This window comes from Puccinia triticina, chromosome 9A (assembly GCF_026914185.1).
Source record: "Puccinia triticina chromosome 9A, complete sequence".
NCBI classification, from domain to species: Eukaryota; Fungi; Basidiomycota; class Pucciniomycetes; order Pucciniales; family Pucciniaceae; genus Puccinia; species Puccinia triticina.
Window position 1 is genome coordinate 4,927,587 of NC_070566.1, and position 17,565 is coordinate 4,945,151.

General features: G+C 49.1%; 3 protein-coding genes across 3 annotated transcripts; 2 read left to right on the top strand and 1 right to left on the bottom strand.

Moving 5' to 3' along the window:
- Positions 1-393: 393 nt before the first annotated feature.
- On the top strand, positions 394-1,300 carry PtA15_9A503 (uncharacterized protein; the record flags this gene model as incomplete). Its single annotated transcript, XM_053172719.1, has 5 exons — positions 394-532; positions 638-685; positions 784-888; positions 962-1,018; positions 1,098-1,300. The coding sequence occupies 5 exons, from the start codon at positions 394-396 to the stop codon at positions 1,298-1,300; spliced, it is 552 nt and encodes a 183-aa protein (XP_053023931.1).
- Positions 1,301-12,411: 11,111 nt separating this feature from the next.
- On the top strand, positions 12,412-13,709 carry PtA15_9A504 (uncharacterized protein; the record flags this gene model as incomplete). Its single annotated transcript, XM_053172720.1, has 3 exons — positions 12,412-12,623; positions 12,694-13,225; positions 13,701-13,709. 3 exons carry the CDS (start codon positions 12,412-12,414, stop codon positions 13,707-13,709), a joined length of 753 nt encoding a protein of 250 aa, XP_053023932.1.
- Positions 13,710-14,403: 694 nt separating this feature from the next.
- Positions 14,404-16,481, bottom strand: PtA15_9A505 (uncharacterized protein; the record flags this gene model as incomplete). Its single annotated transcript, XM_053172721.1, has 5 exons — positions 14,404-14,869; positions 14,972-15,031; positions 15,115-15,611; positions 15,687-16,259; positions 16,332-16,481. 5 exons carry the CDS (start codon positions 16,479-16,481, stop codon positions 14,404-14,406), a joined length of 1,746 nt encoding a protein of 581 aa, XP_053023933.1.
- Positions 16,482-17,565: the final 1,084 nt, after the last annotated feature.

Genomic DNA, 17,565 nt, shown 5'->3' on the forward strand with positions numbered 1-17,565 from the left:
CAAGAAGGAAGACTTTGATAGATGAGACCCGGGTGTGACACCATGGCTGTGCAACTCGAAGCGACTCGCCAAAACCTCAGCTGCTCAACCGTCAACGTGTGGCATTGATCGACCACCAGTCTCTGTTTGATAGAGGAGACAAGGGATCGGATGACTATCCCACATATCTGAAGATAAAATATCTGCGTCCAAGGTCTCGCCACTTCTACCAGTCACTAAATCATAGTCGAGAGTAAAGCGCCACCCCAAAGAAAAATTCAAGAGAAATTAACCGTATTACTATTACTACGAAGCTATTTATCTATTTAACCGCAGGAACCTATTAATTACACGCTTCCGAACCAATACCTATCAAGAGTTGTTTTTCAACGATAACCATCAGGGCTTCCCGCAATGCTTTTTACTACTAGCTCGCTATCCAATGTTGTCTTATTTTTTGGGTTTGGAAGTCGGGTAGTCTTTGGAGATAAAGATCATAAGGATGACGACGAAGACTGCCAGATTTACACAGATGCCCGCTCCCCTACTGCAAGTAAGACTAGGATTCATTTCTCCATCCACTTCGCTGTGGCTTCTTCCTGGCTTTGGTTGTGTGAGAAATGCTAATCTACATTACTTTCTTGTTCATTGCCCTCAGCGTGTAATGGGATTTATAAGTGCGCCGGGGGGTGCACCGGGTATGTCAGTGAGTAACCACGCATTCCATTTTCGTTCGCTTCCTTGTTTTTCTTTTGTGTCGCTGGACTTCCCGAGTTGATTGCCCTTGATCCCTTCCTTTGTTAGCCGCCACCAACTGCACGCGCAGTCAAGAGCCGAACGACTTGAGGCCACCCCTGACCACTGAGCAATGTACAATCGGATATGGCAAATCGTCGGCAACCATGGCTAGTAAGTCTTATCAACCGTTCTACTAGTAAAAATATCATTGAACGGTTGATAATAACCTGGACTAAATTTCCAGTTTGCATTAACGAGTATGCCAGCTTCACTTGCTATGGCCCGGCAAGGGGGAAAGCAGGCGAGTTTGCTGATAACATCATGCATATGCTGTCTTGGTGCTGTCTTGGCCCTATAGCTGACCAACTCTTCGTAATCAGAATGCAAACGCTGTGTAAATTTTAATCAACAGACCCCCAACAGCCCCCCTCCTCAACCATTTGGCAACTCACAAGGCGGTCCCAACACAACTCCGATCGTTGATACGAATGGCCCGAAGCGACCGCGTTCATCGGGCACCAGAATCAGAACCAATGCATTCATCTTGTCTCTTGGCACTATCTTCTCTGCTACTTTCCTGTGATGAAATTGGCTATGGACAAACGCTCTCAGTTCTTATGGCTCTTTATCCTGTGATTAAAAAACGTTTTTCTTTCTTGTGCCCGCACACGAAGTGTTTGGGCAGTTCTTTTTGTTGAGAAAATCTTGCAAGTTTTCTCACATTTTAAAACGTCTGCCGATTTTATGATTTCGATCCATGTGGAACGCTTCTTGATTACTGTTTGCATAAACATTTACTGGTACAAAAGATTTATCAAAATTTGGAAGAAGGTTGGTCTCTCTGGATCGAGTCTTGGAGCTCTGAGGCTCATCTACATGAGAAAGAGCATTTCTCATAGAGTAGGGGTGTTCAAAGTTGAAATCATATTTTTTTCAAATCATAAAATCATAAAATCATAACAATTTTGAGTGATCATTTTTTATGTACCATTTTAGAATTGTTGCTCTTTTTTGAGTGATTGGGTGTTACACATTTTTTTCAGATTGGAATTTTATGAATTTATGGTGTTATGATTTTATGCAGTTAACTTTGAACACCCCTAGTAGATCATGATGTGGTGAGCTGGGGACGAAATGGACAGACAGGCCAGGCAATATTTTGGATGTTAAAAATTTGGAAAACCTTCCACCATAACCCACACAGATCAACGCGCTTGCTTTGAGACACCACACAAACAGGATAAGAAACCAGTCACATCAGAGAGCATTATTCCAGCTCACAATGAGACCCTGGGACAAAGGCCTGCCAAGAAACCCTTTATTGAACCCAACCAAGCTGGACCTCATCTAGTATATTGTAATGTACACAAGCATTGAAACGAGTAACTTTTTTTTTACTGAACGGTAATAGTACCAAATACCTATTTACATGAGACTAGAGGCCAAGGTGGCTGCGCCGCTGCAGGGTTTAAAACCCTGAAGACCAAGAACCATCACATTCTATTATTCCTTTTGAGCAAAATTTGAGTTAGGGGCCAGATGGAGGTGATAGGAAGGGTAATCTTCAGTTAACGTGAGGCAAGCATTGGTGATTCAGTGTTGTGCAGTTTGATTATGACTTGGGAAGTTTTTTCTTGTGATTTGTAAGTGAAACATGCATTGTGGATTTTGATCTGAAGAAATTCAATCTAGATAGCAAGCAGATAAACCATTAACACATCCATTGGTGGATCAGTCAGACTTACATTTGGTGTGGGAAGGGGGAAAGTATAGACACCAATTAATGATCATTGCCTCTCATTTAAGGTCCTATGTGGAAATTTTAATGAATGGGTTTTCACAGTATGCAAAAGTGATGTATGGAGGTTTTCCATACAAGAATCATCAGTCAAATGGAATTGCTGTAAATATTAAACCCCAGGTTCTAGAGGCCGAGAATCATTTGTCTCTGGTGCAAGCATCTGTGTGTTAAGTCCCCCAATCAGCTCCATCATGTGAGCCCATGTACAATCTTCATGAGCAACGTCTTCTTCATGGAATTGCCAGTTGTCCTGTTCTGGAGTTGGATCAGCCTCCCAAGGGGGTACCCTTGACCTCCTCAATTCATCGCGCTGTTGGATGTTGTTCTTGTGTGTGGAATGTTTGACATGCTGGTGCCAGTCCTTTGTCCCTCTTGCTTGGGGAAATACATAGTATGTAACACCATCTTTGTGGGTTTAGTCTTCTGACAAAGAGGAATATGTGAGCCTGTGTGTCACAAACAACTGAAGTAGTGGAGAAAAGGCATACCTGGCTCATCAGTGGGGCCCATTTCAGCCACGGATTGATGATTGCGTGGTCCTGGGCAGGTGAATATGTGAAGTGGGGTCTCAGTGGGTTGTTTTGGATGAGAAGAGGATCTTGGCTGGGGAAGGAAGTGTTTATGGTTTCACCTCACCAAGTGCTGGGGAAGGAAGTGTTACAGTTTCACCTCGCCTCACCTCTGAGGTGAAACCAAGGGTCTCTTCAAGGTGTTTCTGGGGGTTGCTGAATGCGAGCACCCTCCACCCGCATCCCACACCCCTCGGGGCTGCCCTCATGGCTCGCCCGACCCGGCTCAAAGGCTCCAATGGGGCCTCTCTGGGCCTACGCCTCAACAGGGTGGCAGTACATCCGTGGAGGCATGTGGCCGACTCCCGGGCAACCCCGGGGCCGTACTCACCCCAAGGCGCCCCCCTGACCTCCGGTCCTGCCAGCGGCCAGCCTCGGCGACACCATGATGAACCCCCGCCCCCCCCCCCCTCTAACTTAACACAAGTCCCCCACTTCGGAGGGCCCTGGTACAGCCTGGGCTGGCGCGAAGCGCCCTTGCGCAAAGCGCGACCTCCAAAGGAGGGACTTGGGACTAATGTCCACTTTTTGGCCTGAGGGATTGAGGCCTTTTGGTGGGTGTTTTTTGCCATTCAAATTTTGACCCTGTTCCCAAAGGGCCCCAGGCATGCCCTTTGGATCATGAAACTCGTCTCACTCTTCCCTATCTTTTGCCGCTACACAAGTTTCTGGAAGTCCAAGTGTTCTCCTCCCATGACCCTCCAAACTTATGGTCTTTGGGGTATTCTGGGCTGTATGACATGTGTGGATTGAACTGACCTTGGAAAACAGTATGCTCATTCAATTCAATTCCACAGGATCCAAGCTCTCCAAGCTCTGGTCAATATGCCTTGGCCAATCCAGCTCATGCATCCAATCCTCATTGTGAGGACATGGATATGAAGCCAAGATGGTCAGCTATATTGACCCTTCAGGGCTTCAGCAGAGGCTTGTTAGTTTTTGCTGTGTGGAGGACAAAAGGAAAAAAGGGCATAAAAAGCCACAAAAGCCCCAAACTCTCAGGCAAAAAGTATGACATAAGTCATAAGCCTCTCCTACGGAGAGTCCCTTTGGGACATGGCCCCCCCCCCCCTCTGTTTGAGAGGCTTAGTTAGGCTAGCCCCCCCCTTCCGAGGCGGCATAGGGGTGCCAGATGGGGGCGTCCCTGGGGCGCCCAGGTCAATGGCAATCCCATGTTGCACATGAGGGCGCCACCTTGACTGGTGGCGCCCCGGTTCATGACACTGGACAGGGGGAGTCACAATGAATGTTTTGTCATGAGCCCCAGTGGCGCCAATGTGGCGCCTGCACTGCTGGTGCGCCGTCTGGGCGCCCCAAAATTGTGGTATCTGCCACGCTGTGTAGCGTAAGCAAATGACATGCGCAAGGTGAGCGGAGTGGGTGGCGCGGCATGTAGCAACCATACTGCATGGCAAACATTTGTAGTAGGGGCAACCTGCTGCCTTGATGCATAGTTACTGGTACAGCCAGCACTCAACCCTCCATGGTACACACAACATAAAGCATGGAGGGCGACACCACCGCCACGCTGCTGCCTCGCGACTGACTGCACAGTTCTTGTAGACATATATACCCAAAAACTCAAGGTGGATGAGTTGGTAAAGGTATATAAACCTGGAGTTTGGATTTGTCTAACCCCTGGACGTTCTCTGCCGCTGCACTTCCAGCTGGCAGCTTGTCCTCAACCCGTCCGCTGTTGCACATGTGCAGTTTGAGGGTTAATTCTTGATGACCCCCCTTTGAAATTGCTTTAAATGTGGCGCGCTGGGGGTTATCTGCCCAATACTTGCAACCTCTCTAGAAGAAGATGGGTATTGGGTTTGGTGTTGTTGTTTGGCTTTTTTTTTTCTTATGATTATTTTTTAGGGGAAACCCTTGATCTTTGTTTTTGTGATTGTCTGTCTTTAATAAGCTTAGATTACTCAGTCTGAGCCATGGGAACCCTGAGCTTGAGCCTTTCAGTGAGAGCTCCCAAGGGGCAGCCCTACAGTTCCTACAAGGTGCTTGCCGCCTTGACCTGCGGCAGGCAAGGGACTTGTGCTGAGTTGGTGAGAGCCCCGTTGGTCTTGCTTAATATTTACCTGCAAGCTGAATGTCAAGAGATCATAGATGCTTGAGTGAGTCAAATGATCAAATCAAGGACAAATCTTGTTTCTCCACACCAGAATCAACCAGTGCACCATGAACACATACTGACATTAATCTGCTCTAGTGTTCAAGGACAGGAAATATCTACTGGCACTGAGACCACCCTTGACTGAGCCTGACCAAACTGGACTTGACAGATGGCCTGCTGTTGCATCTTGTCATAGGGTTGCTGCTGCACTCAGAATATGTACTCTGTGTCCCGCAGTAGCCATTGATCTGTTCTGGTAGCACCGTCTCAAATCACACCAATTGTGAGCCTCCTAATGTCACATCTTACCAGAATCCAGATGTCTAGCTCAAACACTGCAGAAATTAGGGGGGTTCACAATAGAATTTCAAAAAAAAAAAAATGGAGCCCATTTTAAGGCCTGTAGGAACAACTTGTTAAGCTATCCATAATTGGGTGTTCCTTGGCAATCAGATGTTTTTTTAATTTTTTTAAAAATATGTTCATGAAGGCCTTATAATAGGGGGATTCACAATTGAAATTTACAAAATATTAGGACTCATTAGCCCAGTTCACGTTGGGGCATTTTATGCCCCCAACTAAAATTGGTGTTGCTGATTGATAAAAGCTTAAAAAGCTTAAAAATGGCCGTGGGAGTCCAACTTTCAGCAAGAGCTGACATTAAACAAGCATGATTTTACACCACGGGAGTGCGCCAACGTCAGTTTGCTGATTGTTTTTGCGGGCAACCTGACCCTCCCCAACCCAGCCAAACCTTCTTGCTGGCCGCCGTCGTGGTGTCGCGGTTTGCAGCCACAGTGTCGGGCCAACAACAAGTGCTGCCGCATATCTGATGGCAGCAGAGGCAGGTCGTCAACAGGCTGCCCTTGTTCAAACAAATCTCTCAGCAACTCTCCAGGTCGTGAGATTATTGTTTTTGGGCAGCCAGGAGCGGCCCGTTGGCAATCAGCTGTTGAGCCACCCGTCATGTGATGGGTGCGTGGGATCATGTACTCTCACCTCTGCCGTGAGAGGCCATGAGAGTCCAGGCATGAGACACTCAGCGCACAGCAAAAAGATTTTCTAAGCAAGTCTTGAACTGGTGTTGCGCGCAGCCCCAGCTCACACCGCATGCAAACAGGTGACGATTTGAAATAATTGTCATCATGGGGATTGTTGCAGGGGGTCGATTTCAAATTGGTGACACCCGCGCAACATGCCAAAATAAAATTGTCTTGCGGGGAATATGAGGGGACAACTGAGCTGATGCTGCGGGTCTCATTTGCCCTATAAATCAGCGGCGTGCAACATGCCAGCTGCTGCTGTGCCGGGGACAGCTGACAATCTGCTTGTGTCATGTTGATTGAGCTGTTGCACGGGTGTCACCAACCCGCAATTGAGCCAGCGCGCAAATCCCCATGATGACGATTGCTTGAAATTGTCACCTGTTTGCATCCGGTGTCAGAGGCAGTGCATCTGCCAACTTGGCCAAATACCAAATAGCTGTTCTTACGGCCCGCAGCGTCACTTCACGTTGCATTTGGGGTTGCGGCCGCAGTGACTGCGCCTACTTGCACAGTCACGCGGGCTTGCAACGACAGGGTGACGCTGCATCCCGCAGCAACAGCTACATGCCTGTAGTGTGATTGGTTGGCAGGTAGAATTTGAGTGTAGGATGTAGCATCCTCAAGATAGGCTGACCCAATTTTTTGCAAAGTCATTTTTTTTCAAAAAAAAAAAAGGGGGTTGAGAAATTGACTCCCAAAAATTAAAAAATCGACTCCCAAATTGAGTTTACGTTGCGCGGACCGCCGCGCGACGTCTGTCCCGGGTCCCCATGACCCAATTTTGACCCGGGGGCATTTTCGGAGTCAATTTTGTAATTCCGCAATCCCAAACAGGAGTCGGAATTTTAATTTTGCAAAAAATGCCGGAAAATAAAGAAAAATTAAATTCTACAGCACTCTAAATACACTCTCTAGAGCATATTTTAAGCTTCACGGCATTAGCACACCTCAGGGAGACCCTGTGTAGCCGGGGGCGGATTTGGCGGATTTCCTACTAACGCAATGCGCCATGTCCTGAGATAATATTTTTGCAGTCTGTATTTGTAATTGTAGATAGGAGGGCGGGGAATCCTTTGAGCTGCCTCCGTTTTTTTATCTCTTCTTGATCAGAAGATATAGAGGGTTCAAGTGAGGATAAGTAGTAGGAAATCTGCCAAATCCACCCCCCCGGCTTCCCTGAGGTTTTCAAAAGCCGTGAAGCTTAACATATGCTCTAGAGAGTGTATTTATGTGGCAGAAAAACTTTGGGGGCATTTGGATCACCGTATCTCAGGACATGGCGCATTGCGTTAGTAGGAAATCCGCCAAATCCGCCCCCGGCTACACAGGGTCCCCCTGAGGTGTGCTAATTCCGTGAAGCTTAAAATATGCTCTAGAGAGTGTATTTAGAGTTCTGTAAAATTTTGGGGGCATTTGGATCACCGTATCTCAGGACATGGCGCATTGCGTTAGTAGGAAATCCGCCAAATCCGCCCCCGGCTACACAGGGTCTCCCTGAGGTGTGCTAATGCCGTGAAGCTTAAAATATGCTCTAGAGAGTGTATTTAGAGTGCTGTAGAATTTTGGGGGGCTTTGGGTGCCCCAGTGCGGAGGTATAAATTTTTCTTTATTTTCCGGCATTTTTTGCAAAATTGAGATTCCGACTCCCGTTTGAGATTGCGGAATTACAAAATCGACTCCCAAAATGCCCCCGGGTCAAAATTGGGTCATGGGGACCCGGGACAGACGTCGCGCGGCGGTCCGCGCGACGTAAACTCGATTTGGGAGTCGATTTTTTAATTTTTGGGAGTTGATTTCTCAACCCCCCAAAAAAAAACCTCTTCATTTTTTTTCTCGAGCTCTCACATGAAATAATAACCTCTGAGATGCATAGGAAATGAAATGCTGAGGGAGGCCTTGACGGCAAGCCGGCGGCAAAATGCGGTCATCCTGACCCGGGTGAGCCTTGGCAAGACAGCTTCCGGGTTGGTTTGACAGCCCTGTGAGCCCAAGTCTCCAGTATCAGATGTGTCAGAAAAAAGGCTGACCTTCGCGAGACGCTGACGACGTGCTGCCCTACATTTGCACGGCAGCCCAACAGTGTGTCCTATGTTGTTGGGTTGTTGCTCCGAGGGAGCCCAGGACAAGGACGGCTACTGGGCGGCTGGCAGGCAGCGCGAGTTGGGTCGAGCCACCGGGTCGTCGCCAGGCAACTGACCGGCAGGCTTGCGGCGGATTGACCGAGGTGGTCGCCTGTTGTCAAGAGGTACGGCAGCCTGACGGTTGGAGATCCCGACGACGTGCTGCCGTGTGAATGGCTGCCCTGCATTCACACGGCAGCCTGACAGGATGGACACCCTGACGCCGTGCTGCCGTGCATTCACACGGTAGGCCAACGTGTGTCCCTTTCTTGTTGGGTTGCCGGTCCGAGGGAGCCGAAATTGCTCTTGTGGTGTAATTAAAATCTTGCTGGTCAAAGCCCAACGTGAACCGGGCTATTTAAAAGGTTTTTATGAACATTTTTTTTAAAATTGATAAATTGGACTGATTGATCAGTGGATGACTTCCCGTGGGCTAAAAAGCCAGATCTGTCAGGCCAGGTTAAACCTTACTGGCTGGTGAGAACTTGATCTCAATCACTTTTCACCAGCAAGTAAGGTTTAGATCTATGAAATTTTAGTCTGTATGGGGGGCGTGGATCCTACAGGAAGTCTTCCAGTAACAGCTGCTGCTGTGCCTTCTACCAAATTTTTAAAATTTTGTTCATAAAGGCCTTAAATTCAGCTCCAAAGTTTAGTAGAATTCAATTGTGAACCCCCTAATGGGCTCTACTGGAGGACTTCCTGTTGATCTGGAAAGTAAGATCTGAGCCGCCAGATATCAGATTTTTCAGGGTAATTGAGGTTCCCAAAGATGCCCAAAGTGATGCAGAGTTCCAGATTCCAGATTTCCCTGAGAAATCTGAAATTCCAGATTTATTCAAAGTTCACAGGAAGTCATCCAATGTTTTCTGAAAATTCTATTGTGAACCCCCCTATTACCACCATAGCCTTGTTCAAGCAGGTATATATACCTGCTTGAACAAGGCTATCTGACAAGTTGTTGTACAAACTTTATACCAACAATTTCTATGGACCCACACTGCTAAACTTGTCAGACAATATCTGTACAATAAAAGGTCAGAAAAACCTGTTGGAGCAGATATTTTATGCAGTGAAAGTAAAAGGAAAAACAATTATTCTGTCTAGTATTCAAATGTACAGATTCTGTTTCCAGTTCCCACTAGTACATGATCAATGACACTGGTGGTGACAAAGCTCTCACTTTCCAACATGTTTCAAGTTTGGGACAAAATTTGCTGGGTCTTGGGCCAAAATATGTACATATAAGGAGGGCAATTCAGTCCCCACATCTAAAAGCCCACATTCATTGCAAGAAATACCTACCTCTCTATATAGGATATTTATATTTCACTTCTGGGTTCAGAATGAATTTAAAATTCATGCTTGTGGGGTTTTACTTCTTCTGGGCTACTTCTGATGGGGCCATAGGTTCAGTTTTTAGACCTGTTTATGAGGAAACATGTCACACTAGATGCAGTGATGCCGGTAAATCAAACCCTCTTCAAATATGCACATTTCACTAGAACCTTTCCTTACCTTTCTGATGCTGATTTATTCTGGTTCTTGATCCATCACCTTCTACACCAACCCAAATCAATCTTCAAAGCACTCAAATGTAGTGGGAAGCCAGAGAGCTCTGGCAATAGTGGAGAACAGTCATCAAAAGTTTATCATTCCGGGAGGTCACAAAAAGATTCTTTACCCGGAAAACAACCCCTATTGGACACCCCATTAGATACACTTACTCCTCTCAAACGTCAGTAACTTTTATGGTTCATAAGGTCTCTAATGATAAGGGTGAATTATTTACTGATGGTGATGATTTCCATTTTGAGGTTTCCAGAGAGCAAAGAAGAAAAGGGTTAGTCACATTTTTTAGTATTAATTTTCAGTTGCTGATGTGTGATTTAAATGATAGAAAAGAGTTTGATACGGCTCTCCAAGGATACAGTAAGGATTCAGGAATCGGCAGACAATCTTCACATAAGTACAATTTTAGGAACCCTTGGAGGATTGAAAGGTGAAGAGATGAATTTTATTAAACAGACCAGGGAACAAATCTTAGTTTGTGTGGATGCAAAGCGTGCGGAATTAGGTGAAAAGGGTGGCTATTATTCCATTGGGAAGTTGGTGGACTTGAATTTAAAGAAATTACAAAAAGGAGCAAATGATGAGGAGATTTCAAGATGGATTGAATCACTTCATGCAGACCAGAACCAACTGTCTAAATTCAAGGAAAAAGTGAAAAGCTGGGGGCTTGTCACTCTATATGAAATCAGAGACAAAATTGTGGATTTTAATCCTACTGAATTTTTTCTCTATAAGAAAGATGCATACCAGAAGTCAGAATATCTAGCTTTTATGTTCCAAGCAATGGAATTGTTGTGGAGGAATGACCTTGTTCAGGATAAAGATCTACAAACAATTTGCAAAAATGATACCTTTTTAAGACGGGCCAGCCTGCATGCAAGAAGCTTGATTTCTAAAAACATGGGCTCCCTTTTTCCTCAAAGCACAGATGAGATATATATCACTGACCAACGGTTTCTTGGACCTTTGGGGTTACAATTTCTTGAGGGTAAGAGTCCCTCCAACAAATTTCAGTTATAAGCTTTTTCATAAAATCATTGGAAGCTTGACTAACCAGTTTTTGTTTCTTTTCTTTTTTTTCTTTTTTTTTTTGGAAAAAAATGTACGTATATCACTCCAGCCCTTGAACACAGAGATCAAATGAGGATAAAATTGCACTTGATCTTTCAAAACTTTCTGGAAACAGACCAAAGTTATACAAAGACATCAATCTTTGAAAAGGAGAATCTGCAAGCATGGAGGGATTTCTATAACCATTTCAGGAGTGATATATATATCAATCTTTTGAAAGATGGCTAGAAATTGACATACATGAACCAAGATGATGATGGTGTGGCTTCATCAACAGCAATAACGATCAGAAATGATGTCCAAAATCTTTTGAAACTTTTGATGGAAACGAACAAGCCAAGAAATGTTTACATATATCATGCCAATTTATCAAGAGATATTTGTGAATTTTTGGACATGATTGAAACTTACATATGTTCAGATGTTATCACAGAAGTCAAAATAGATGATAAAAATCCTAAAGACTACTACCAACTTCTTTTGAAAACATTCAACATTTATTATCTAATGCATATGGTTGATTTATTTCCTTGGTTAACACCTAGTCAGATCGAAATCCTACAAGACCATTCAATCAATAAAAGAACAATCAAGAAAGATTTCAAAAGTGGAGTAATAGTTCTCTATCCAGAATTCAAAGAAATGTACAAAAAGATTGGAATAATAGATAGTAGGTACAAAATACATGTACATTATCTGGCCAATGTTGGCTTAAAACCATTACTGAGATGGCCACAGCAATCCTCATCCTGGCATTTTTATTCTTGGTGGTTGGGGATGCTGAAACCACATTTTGAACCAATAGAATACATGCCTAGAGGTTTCAAACTCATCCATGAATGAAGCTATTTATCCTCAGTATAGCCTATCTCCCAAAAAAAATTGACTTATCCAAGAAAATTCCACAGCCAAAAAATAACAGCATCCCAACACTGAAGGCCTCAAATTCAACTAGTGCAATCTTCTTCTTGTTATTTGCCATATATTCTCTTTTCTCATCTTGTCCTCATTTCAACTCTTCTTTTTCTTTGGTCCATCTTGCTCTATGCTGGATTTTTCTCTTTTCTTGCTTATCCATCTTTTCTTATATATATTCTTTTTCTACATGGTCTTCTATTGTGAGGTGGGGTATGTGAACTCCAGATTTGGAGTACGGAGTTGTCAAGAGGCGGGCGGGGAGGAGCAATGAATTTTCATGGTTTTTTTCCCTTTCAAGTTTTAGCATCAACATCTTCCATTTGAATCATGCGCCAATGTAGCCCTTCAATCAAGTAGACAAACTGTGGTGACATGACCCTATCATACATAGCACACTTTATTCGCAGACAAATCTAGCTGCATTGGTCTGATTGACCGCAGGAAGAGGGGGAATAAGTTTGCATTTCTTGATCAACCTTAGATGATTGATCCTTTCGAGGGTCGGGGTCTCCTTCGCCCACCTCTGATCGGGGCCCCTCCGATCGGGGGCCAGATGGCCAAAGCGAGCCAAAGTCATGCACAACGAAAGCGTCGCACCACGCACACCAAGTTGGACCCGGGACGAATCGACGAGGGCTGCAGGGCGAGGACCGAGGCGAGCGAGACGCAGCGGAGAACAGATGACGATGATCGGTGCGGCGAGGAACAGCGGGTGGGGCGTGGTTGGCCGGAGGATGACTGACGGCGGGAGTCGTGGCGGAAGGGTGGGCGTGGAAGTGCGGCAGACGATATGGACGAAGCGGACGGCTCGGCCATCAGAGGCCGCGAGGCCATCAGCAAGGCCGTCTTCGGAGGACGGGGGCCGGCCAGAGACGATGATGCGGATGCTGCAAGCGCGATACCCGGGGATGACAGCGAGCCAACTGCCGTCGTTGACGGCGGCATTCGTGCTGCTCCACGAGCTGACGGCGTTAGTCCCGATGGTGGTGATCTTCGGGATCGTCCAGGTGACGGGCACGGGCGCCAGACTGGTCCAGGCCATCCGCGACGCCCTTCCGCCCTCTCCCCCGTCCCCCCAAGACCCTCATCAACACCCCGCGCCCTCAGAAAACACCTCCCTGGCTGCCTCCCTCTCCGCTGCTATCGACAACAGCGCACTCAAAGTCTCCAAGATCGCACACAAATACGGCTACGACTCTGCTGAGGACGACGCGGGGGAGGACGACGACGAGGGCAAATCGATGCTCGATAACGGGGTGCTCGCCAGCGGCTTGGTCGCCTATCTTGCCGTCAAAGTGTGTCTCCCTCCTCTCCCCTTCACCTCCTGCCCTTCCAAAAAAACAAAACTCACAGAAAGAGAGAAAGCAAGATCTGATGGTGGTTTTTCTCTCTCTCAATATATATTTGCGTTGCAGATGTTATTGCCTTTCCGAGTCTCACTATCGCTGTATCTAACCCCCGGATTAGCCCGCCAGATCCGACGCATGGCGAATTACCAGCCAAAGAAACCGAGCCCATGAAAATTCTATAACGAGCGTCCACTCCAGGCGAAGCTCTTCCTTCGCGATGTGTGCCTCAGAGTCTCGTCGTGTGTGGTTCTTGAGAAATACACCAGCTGGTCGAGTGGCTGCTCCCCCTGATATCACCTGCCACGACATCTTCCGCGTCTCTTCAGTACAATGTGATTGAGGATAATATCAAATCAACCAACCAAGCCATCATTCTGTGGATCTCTTCGGGTCTAATCAGGCCTCTGCCAAAGACCACAAGGTTGCATGAACAGATAACCCACCGAGCTTCGATATACCCTTTCAGACCTCTCTTTCTTTCTTCTCTGTTCCTCAAACAGCAAGCCAAATATGCACCAATAATTCATTTATTGATCTCATCAAGGATCAGAAAAGAGATCATTCGTGATACATACAGCACAGGGGAGGGGATTCGATATTGAAAGAAAGCAGACACCTAGACCGTAGTACAACCAATGCAAACACCCCAGAAAAAACGTCCCCAAAACAAAAACACCAAAAACAGAACAAAAAAAAATCTTTGAAAGAAAAAAAAAAACTGAACGATCTGAATAAGACAACCAGCGACCCAAAAAGTACATCAACAAGAGGGAGACTGAAGAAAAGAACAATCAGCTAAGAACATCGTTACTGTTATCGTTAATATTCGGCGTAAGACCGCGAGCCACATGAGTGTGAATTAATATCTGGTGAAAGGAGAGGATATGGGATGGATGGATGTATGAAGCGGGTAAGAGGTGCAGATGGGGGTAAGACAGGATAGAGAGGGTAAGCAAATTAAGAGTGTATATAGGACGCATCAACCGATATAGCTAGAGGTGCAGAGCGGGCGGGAGGCCTGGCTGGTCACCGTCTGTGTTGGGAAGGGATAAGAATAATATGTATCTGTGGGAGGCATGGCAGCGACCACGGAAGGGAAGGAAGGGAAGAGAGGGGGAGAGGGATCAAGAGGCGAGCCCAGTGGAAGAGGATGAAGACGTGGGATCTTGGTGGTGATGGTGGGCGGGTGGGGGGGCTGCTTGATGGACGGGGGTGGCGAGGGGGGGGAGGCCGGCAGTGGCCGAGGCCGGGCGGATGTCGGAGGCGGTAGACGGGACATGAGCCCAGCGATGGACGAGGTCAAAGGCGGAGACCTGGTTCTGGTCGAGGAGGAGTTTATGGAGCGAGCTCGTCGGCGCGGGGGAGGTTCTGAACGAGTCGTCGATGAGAGGCTGGAGGGAGGGGGGGAGGGGGGTAGCGGCGGACGGGGGGGTGTTGGCCTTGCGGCGTTTGGCGGAGGCGCGGTCGGAGGAGGGCAGGGTGGTGGCCGAGCCGAGCGTGGAGGGGGTGTTGAGGGAGCCGGGGACGGAGGAGGCGCTGAGCAGACTGTCGCTCAGACTCTCGTTCATCGTCGACGCCGACGACGCCCGACTGCGCACCACTCCGCCGGCCCCCGTCGGCACACTCTCCGGCCCCGCTGCCCCCACCACCTGGCCCTCCCCGGCCCGGCCGTCGCCCAGCCGGCCCGCGCGCTCGTGCTTCGCCTGTTGGTTCCGGTGCTGGATCCCGATCACCCGGAGCCGCTCGACCCAGCTGCCAAAAAAGCAAGCGACATTAAGCCACAGTGTGTGAGTCAGAGAGAGGCCTAGGAGAGAGAGAGAGAGAGAGAGACTGACGCGTCGGCGCGCTCGACGCTCTCGGAGAAGATGGCGGTGAGCGCCTTGAGCATGTCGAGGCTCTCGACCGCGAACGTGAGCACGCGACCGGCGGCGAGCAGGGTGGCGTTCTTCGAGTTTCTTCCGAGGGGAGGATGTGCGGAGGGGGCGGAGAGGGAGGGCTGGATGGCGTCGGCCCAGCGCAGCGGGAGGCCGAGGATGGTGGTGCGGACGAACTGCTTGGCCGGCTCGGGCAGGCCTATGCCGGCATACCTCGACACCACCGCCACCACCTTCCGGATCGTCTCCACGACCTCCGTCTTGATCCCCGCCAGCCGGCCCGCAGCCGCCGCCGTCACCATCCGCTTCTCTAGCCCCTCGGCCTCCGTCTCCAGCTCCGACTCCGACTCCCGCCGCGCGTCCGAGCGCCCGTAGCTCTCTGGACTGGCGCCGACGTTTAAGGAGTGGATGAAGTCCCGGAGGACAGTGATCTGGTGGTCCAAATGGACCGTGGCATACTGTCCATACAATCCAAATCAGTACCAGGAAAATGATCCTACCAGAGCCAAAAAAAAAAAAAAGCGAATGCATACGTGGAGCCATTGCAGGCAATACTGGAGACTCTTCATGCTTTCCTCGCTGACGGCCGCGCCGATCCCGCCGGCGGTGACGCCAGCCTCGACGAGCATGTTTTGCCAGCGACTGAGGCTGGTTCTGGGGGTGAGCTGGACGAGTCTGCCGCCGGGGGACGCGGCGGGAGTGGGCAGCTCGGAGCCCACATCGCTGTCGTCGTTGTTGTCGGCATGGTGGTGGGAGGAGTAGTAGTGGGGGAGGGAGGAGACGGCTGGGAGGGAGGAGTTGATGGGGGGCTGGTGGCTGTAGCTGTGGGCGTGCCGATGGGCGGGAGGGGGCAGGAGAGGGCGCAGGAAGGGCTGCTGCGAGTCCGAGGGAGCCTGGAGGCCCGCGTGGGCCGCAGGATGCAGACAGTGCGGACAGGCCGGGGGGTGGCTGCTCGGCGGGGCCTGCTGGGGGTGGCTGAACTGGCCCAGCCGGTCGAGCGCCGCGCCGGCGTAGCGGTCGATCTGGGCGATCCGCTCCGGGCCCACCTTCGAGGCCACTCTCCCGGAGAGCGAGGTGACCGAGGACTCGACCAGGTCGGCCCCATACTGCAGCCATCCCCGTCGATCACCGATCAATCATCAGTCTAGGGAGAGAGAGAGATGTGGGAGGAGACCCACTCTGACTACTTTGCTCGTCCCTTTGCCCCGCTCGTACGCCCGGACGACGCCGCTGAACAGCGGGAGCTTCCCGACCCTCTGGAGGAATTCCCCGGACGAGTCTGGGTCGGCGGCTTCCTGGTCATGGTCGATCTCCGCCTGGTCCGGCATCTGTCGGGTTGCTTGGGGGTGGTGATGGTGCTGGGGGTGCGTTGGTTGGTGGTGGTGGTAGTGGTGGATGTTGTCCATGGTGGTGGTTTCAGTTTGTTCCTGGCTGAAGGGCAATCCCATCTGGTGATCTGCCCATGTGAATTCCTCGGCGAGCTTACATGTCCGAGCTCCCATGTTTTTGGCCAGCCCACCCGGCCCAGCACTCCTCCAAGCCCACTCCCGAGAACACAGCCCAGTCGGCCCTCCCAGCCGAACTATGTACCCCGCCAACCACGAAACTCGCTTGCGCGGAAGCTTATATCCCTCGTCATCCAGCCATCCTCTCCGATCTCTCAAACCTTCCGACTTGGCTACACACAAGCCCCTCGAGCGGAGACCCGACAGCCTCATCGCGACGCGACCCTCCGAAGGAACGACTTATTCAAAAGAGCAGGCATCCGAAGTCCACGGCAGACCTTCTTTCGCTTTTGCTGCTGAAGCAGTTGCACGCAAGGCCAAGCGAGCTCCATAGCCCATGCACAAGAAGCATCGCTCTCAGCCTCATAGTTTTGTTATTCATTTTTTGGTACAAATATTTCTAGTGCTTGGACCTGATTTTTAAGTAATGATAATGAAGCGCAGATGAGATATGTCCAGAGTACGACTTGACCAGCCGCGGACCTGTGTGAGCAGTCTGAACGATGTTGTCCTGCTCCGAAACCCCACGATTTACTTGTTTTGTTTCTGGGGATTCGGGAGAGGGTCTGAAGGGATATGCCCCCAAGAACTGGGTTGTCGACGGGAAGCGGTCTCTGATCAGATTTTCTAGAAAGTCGTCTGTATCTCAATCTGAGAAGAGATGACAGAGACCGAGCAGTTTCCCCAGCCGAAAGAGATTTCTGCTGCCGTGTTGCGAAGTTGTGTTTTGGGGACGACAGCGAGGTCATCAAAGTTCCAAACGTTGTCGCTCTCATCTCTGGCGGGGGACCAAGAGTCACAGAAGAGGGCTTGTGACAGCCCTCCCCACGGCCCCCGTCGACCCCCGGAGCCAGCAACAACCCACCGGTGCGTGCGGTCCTGGGAAACGACCAGCCCCGCCGAAAAC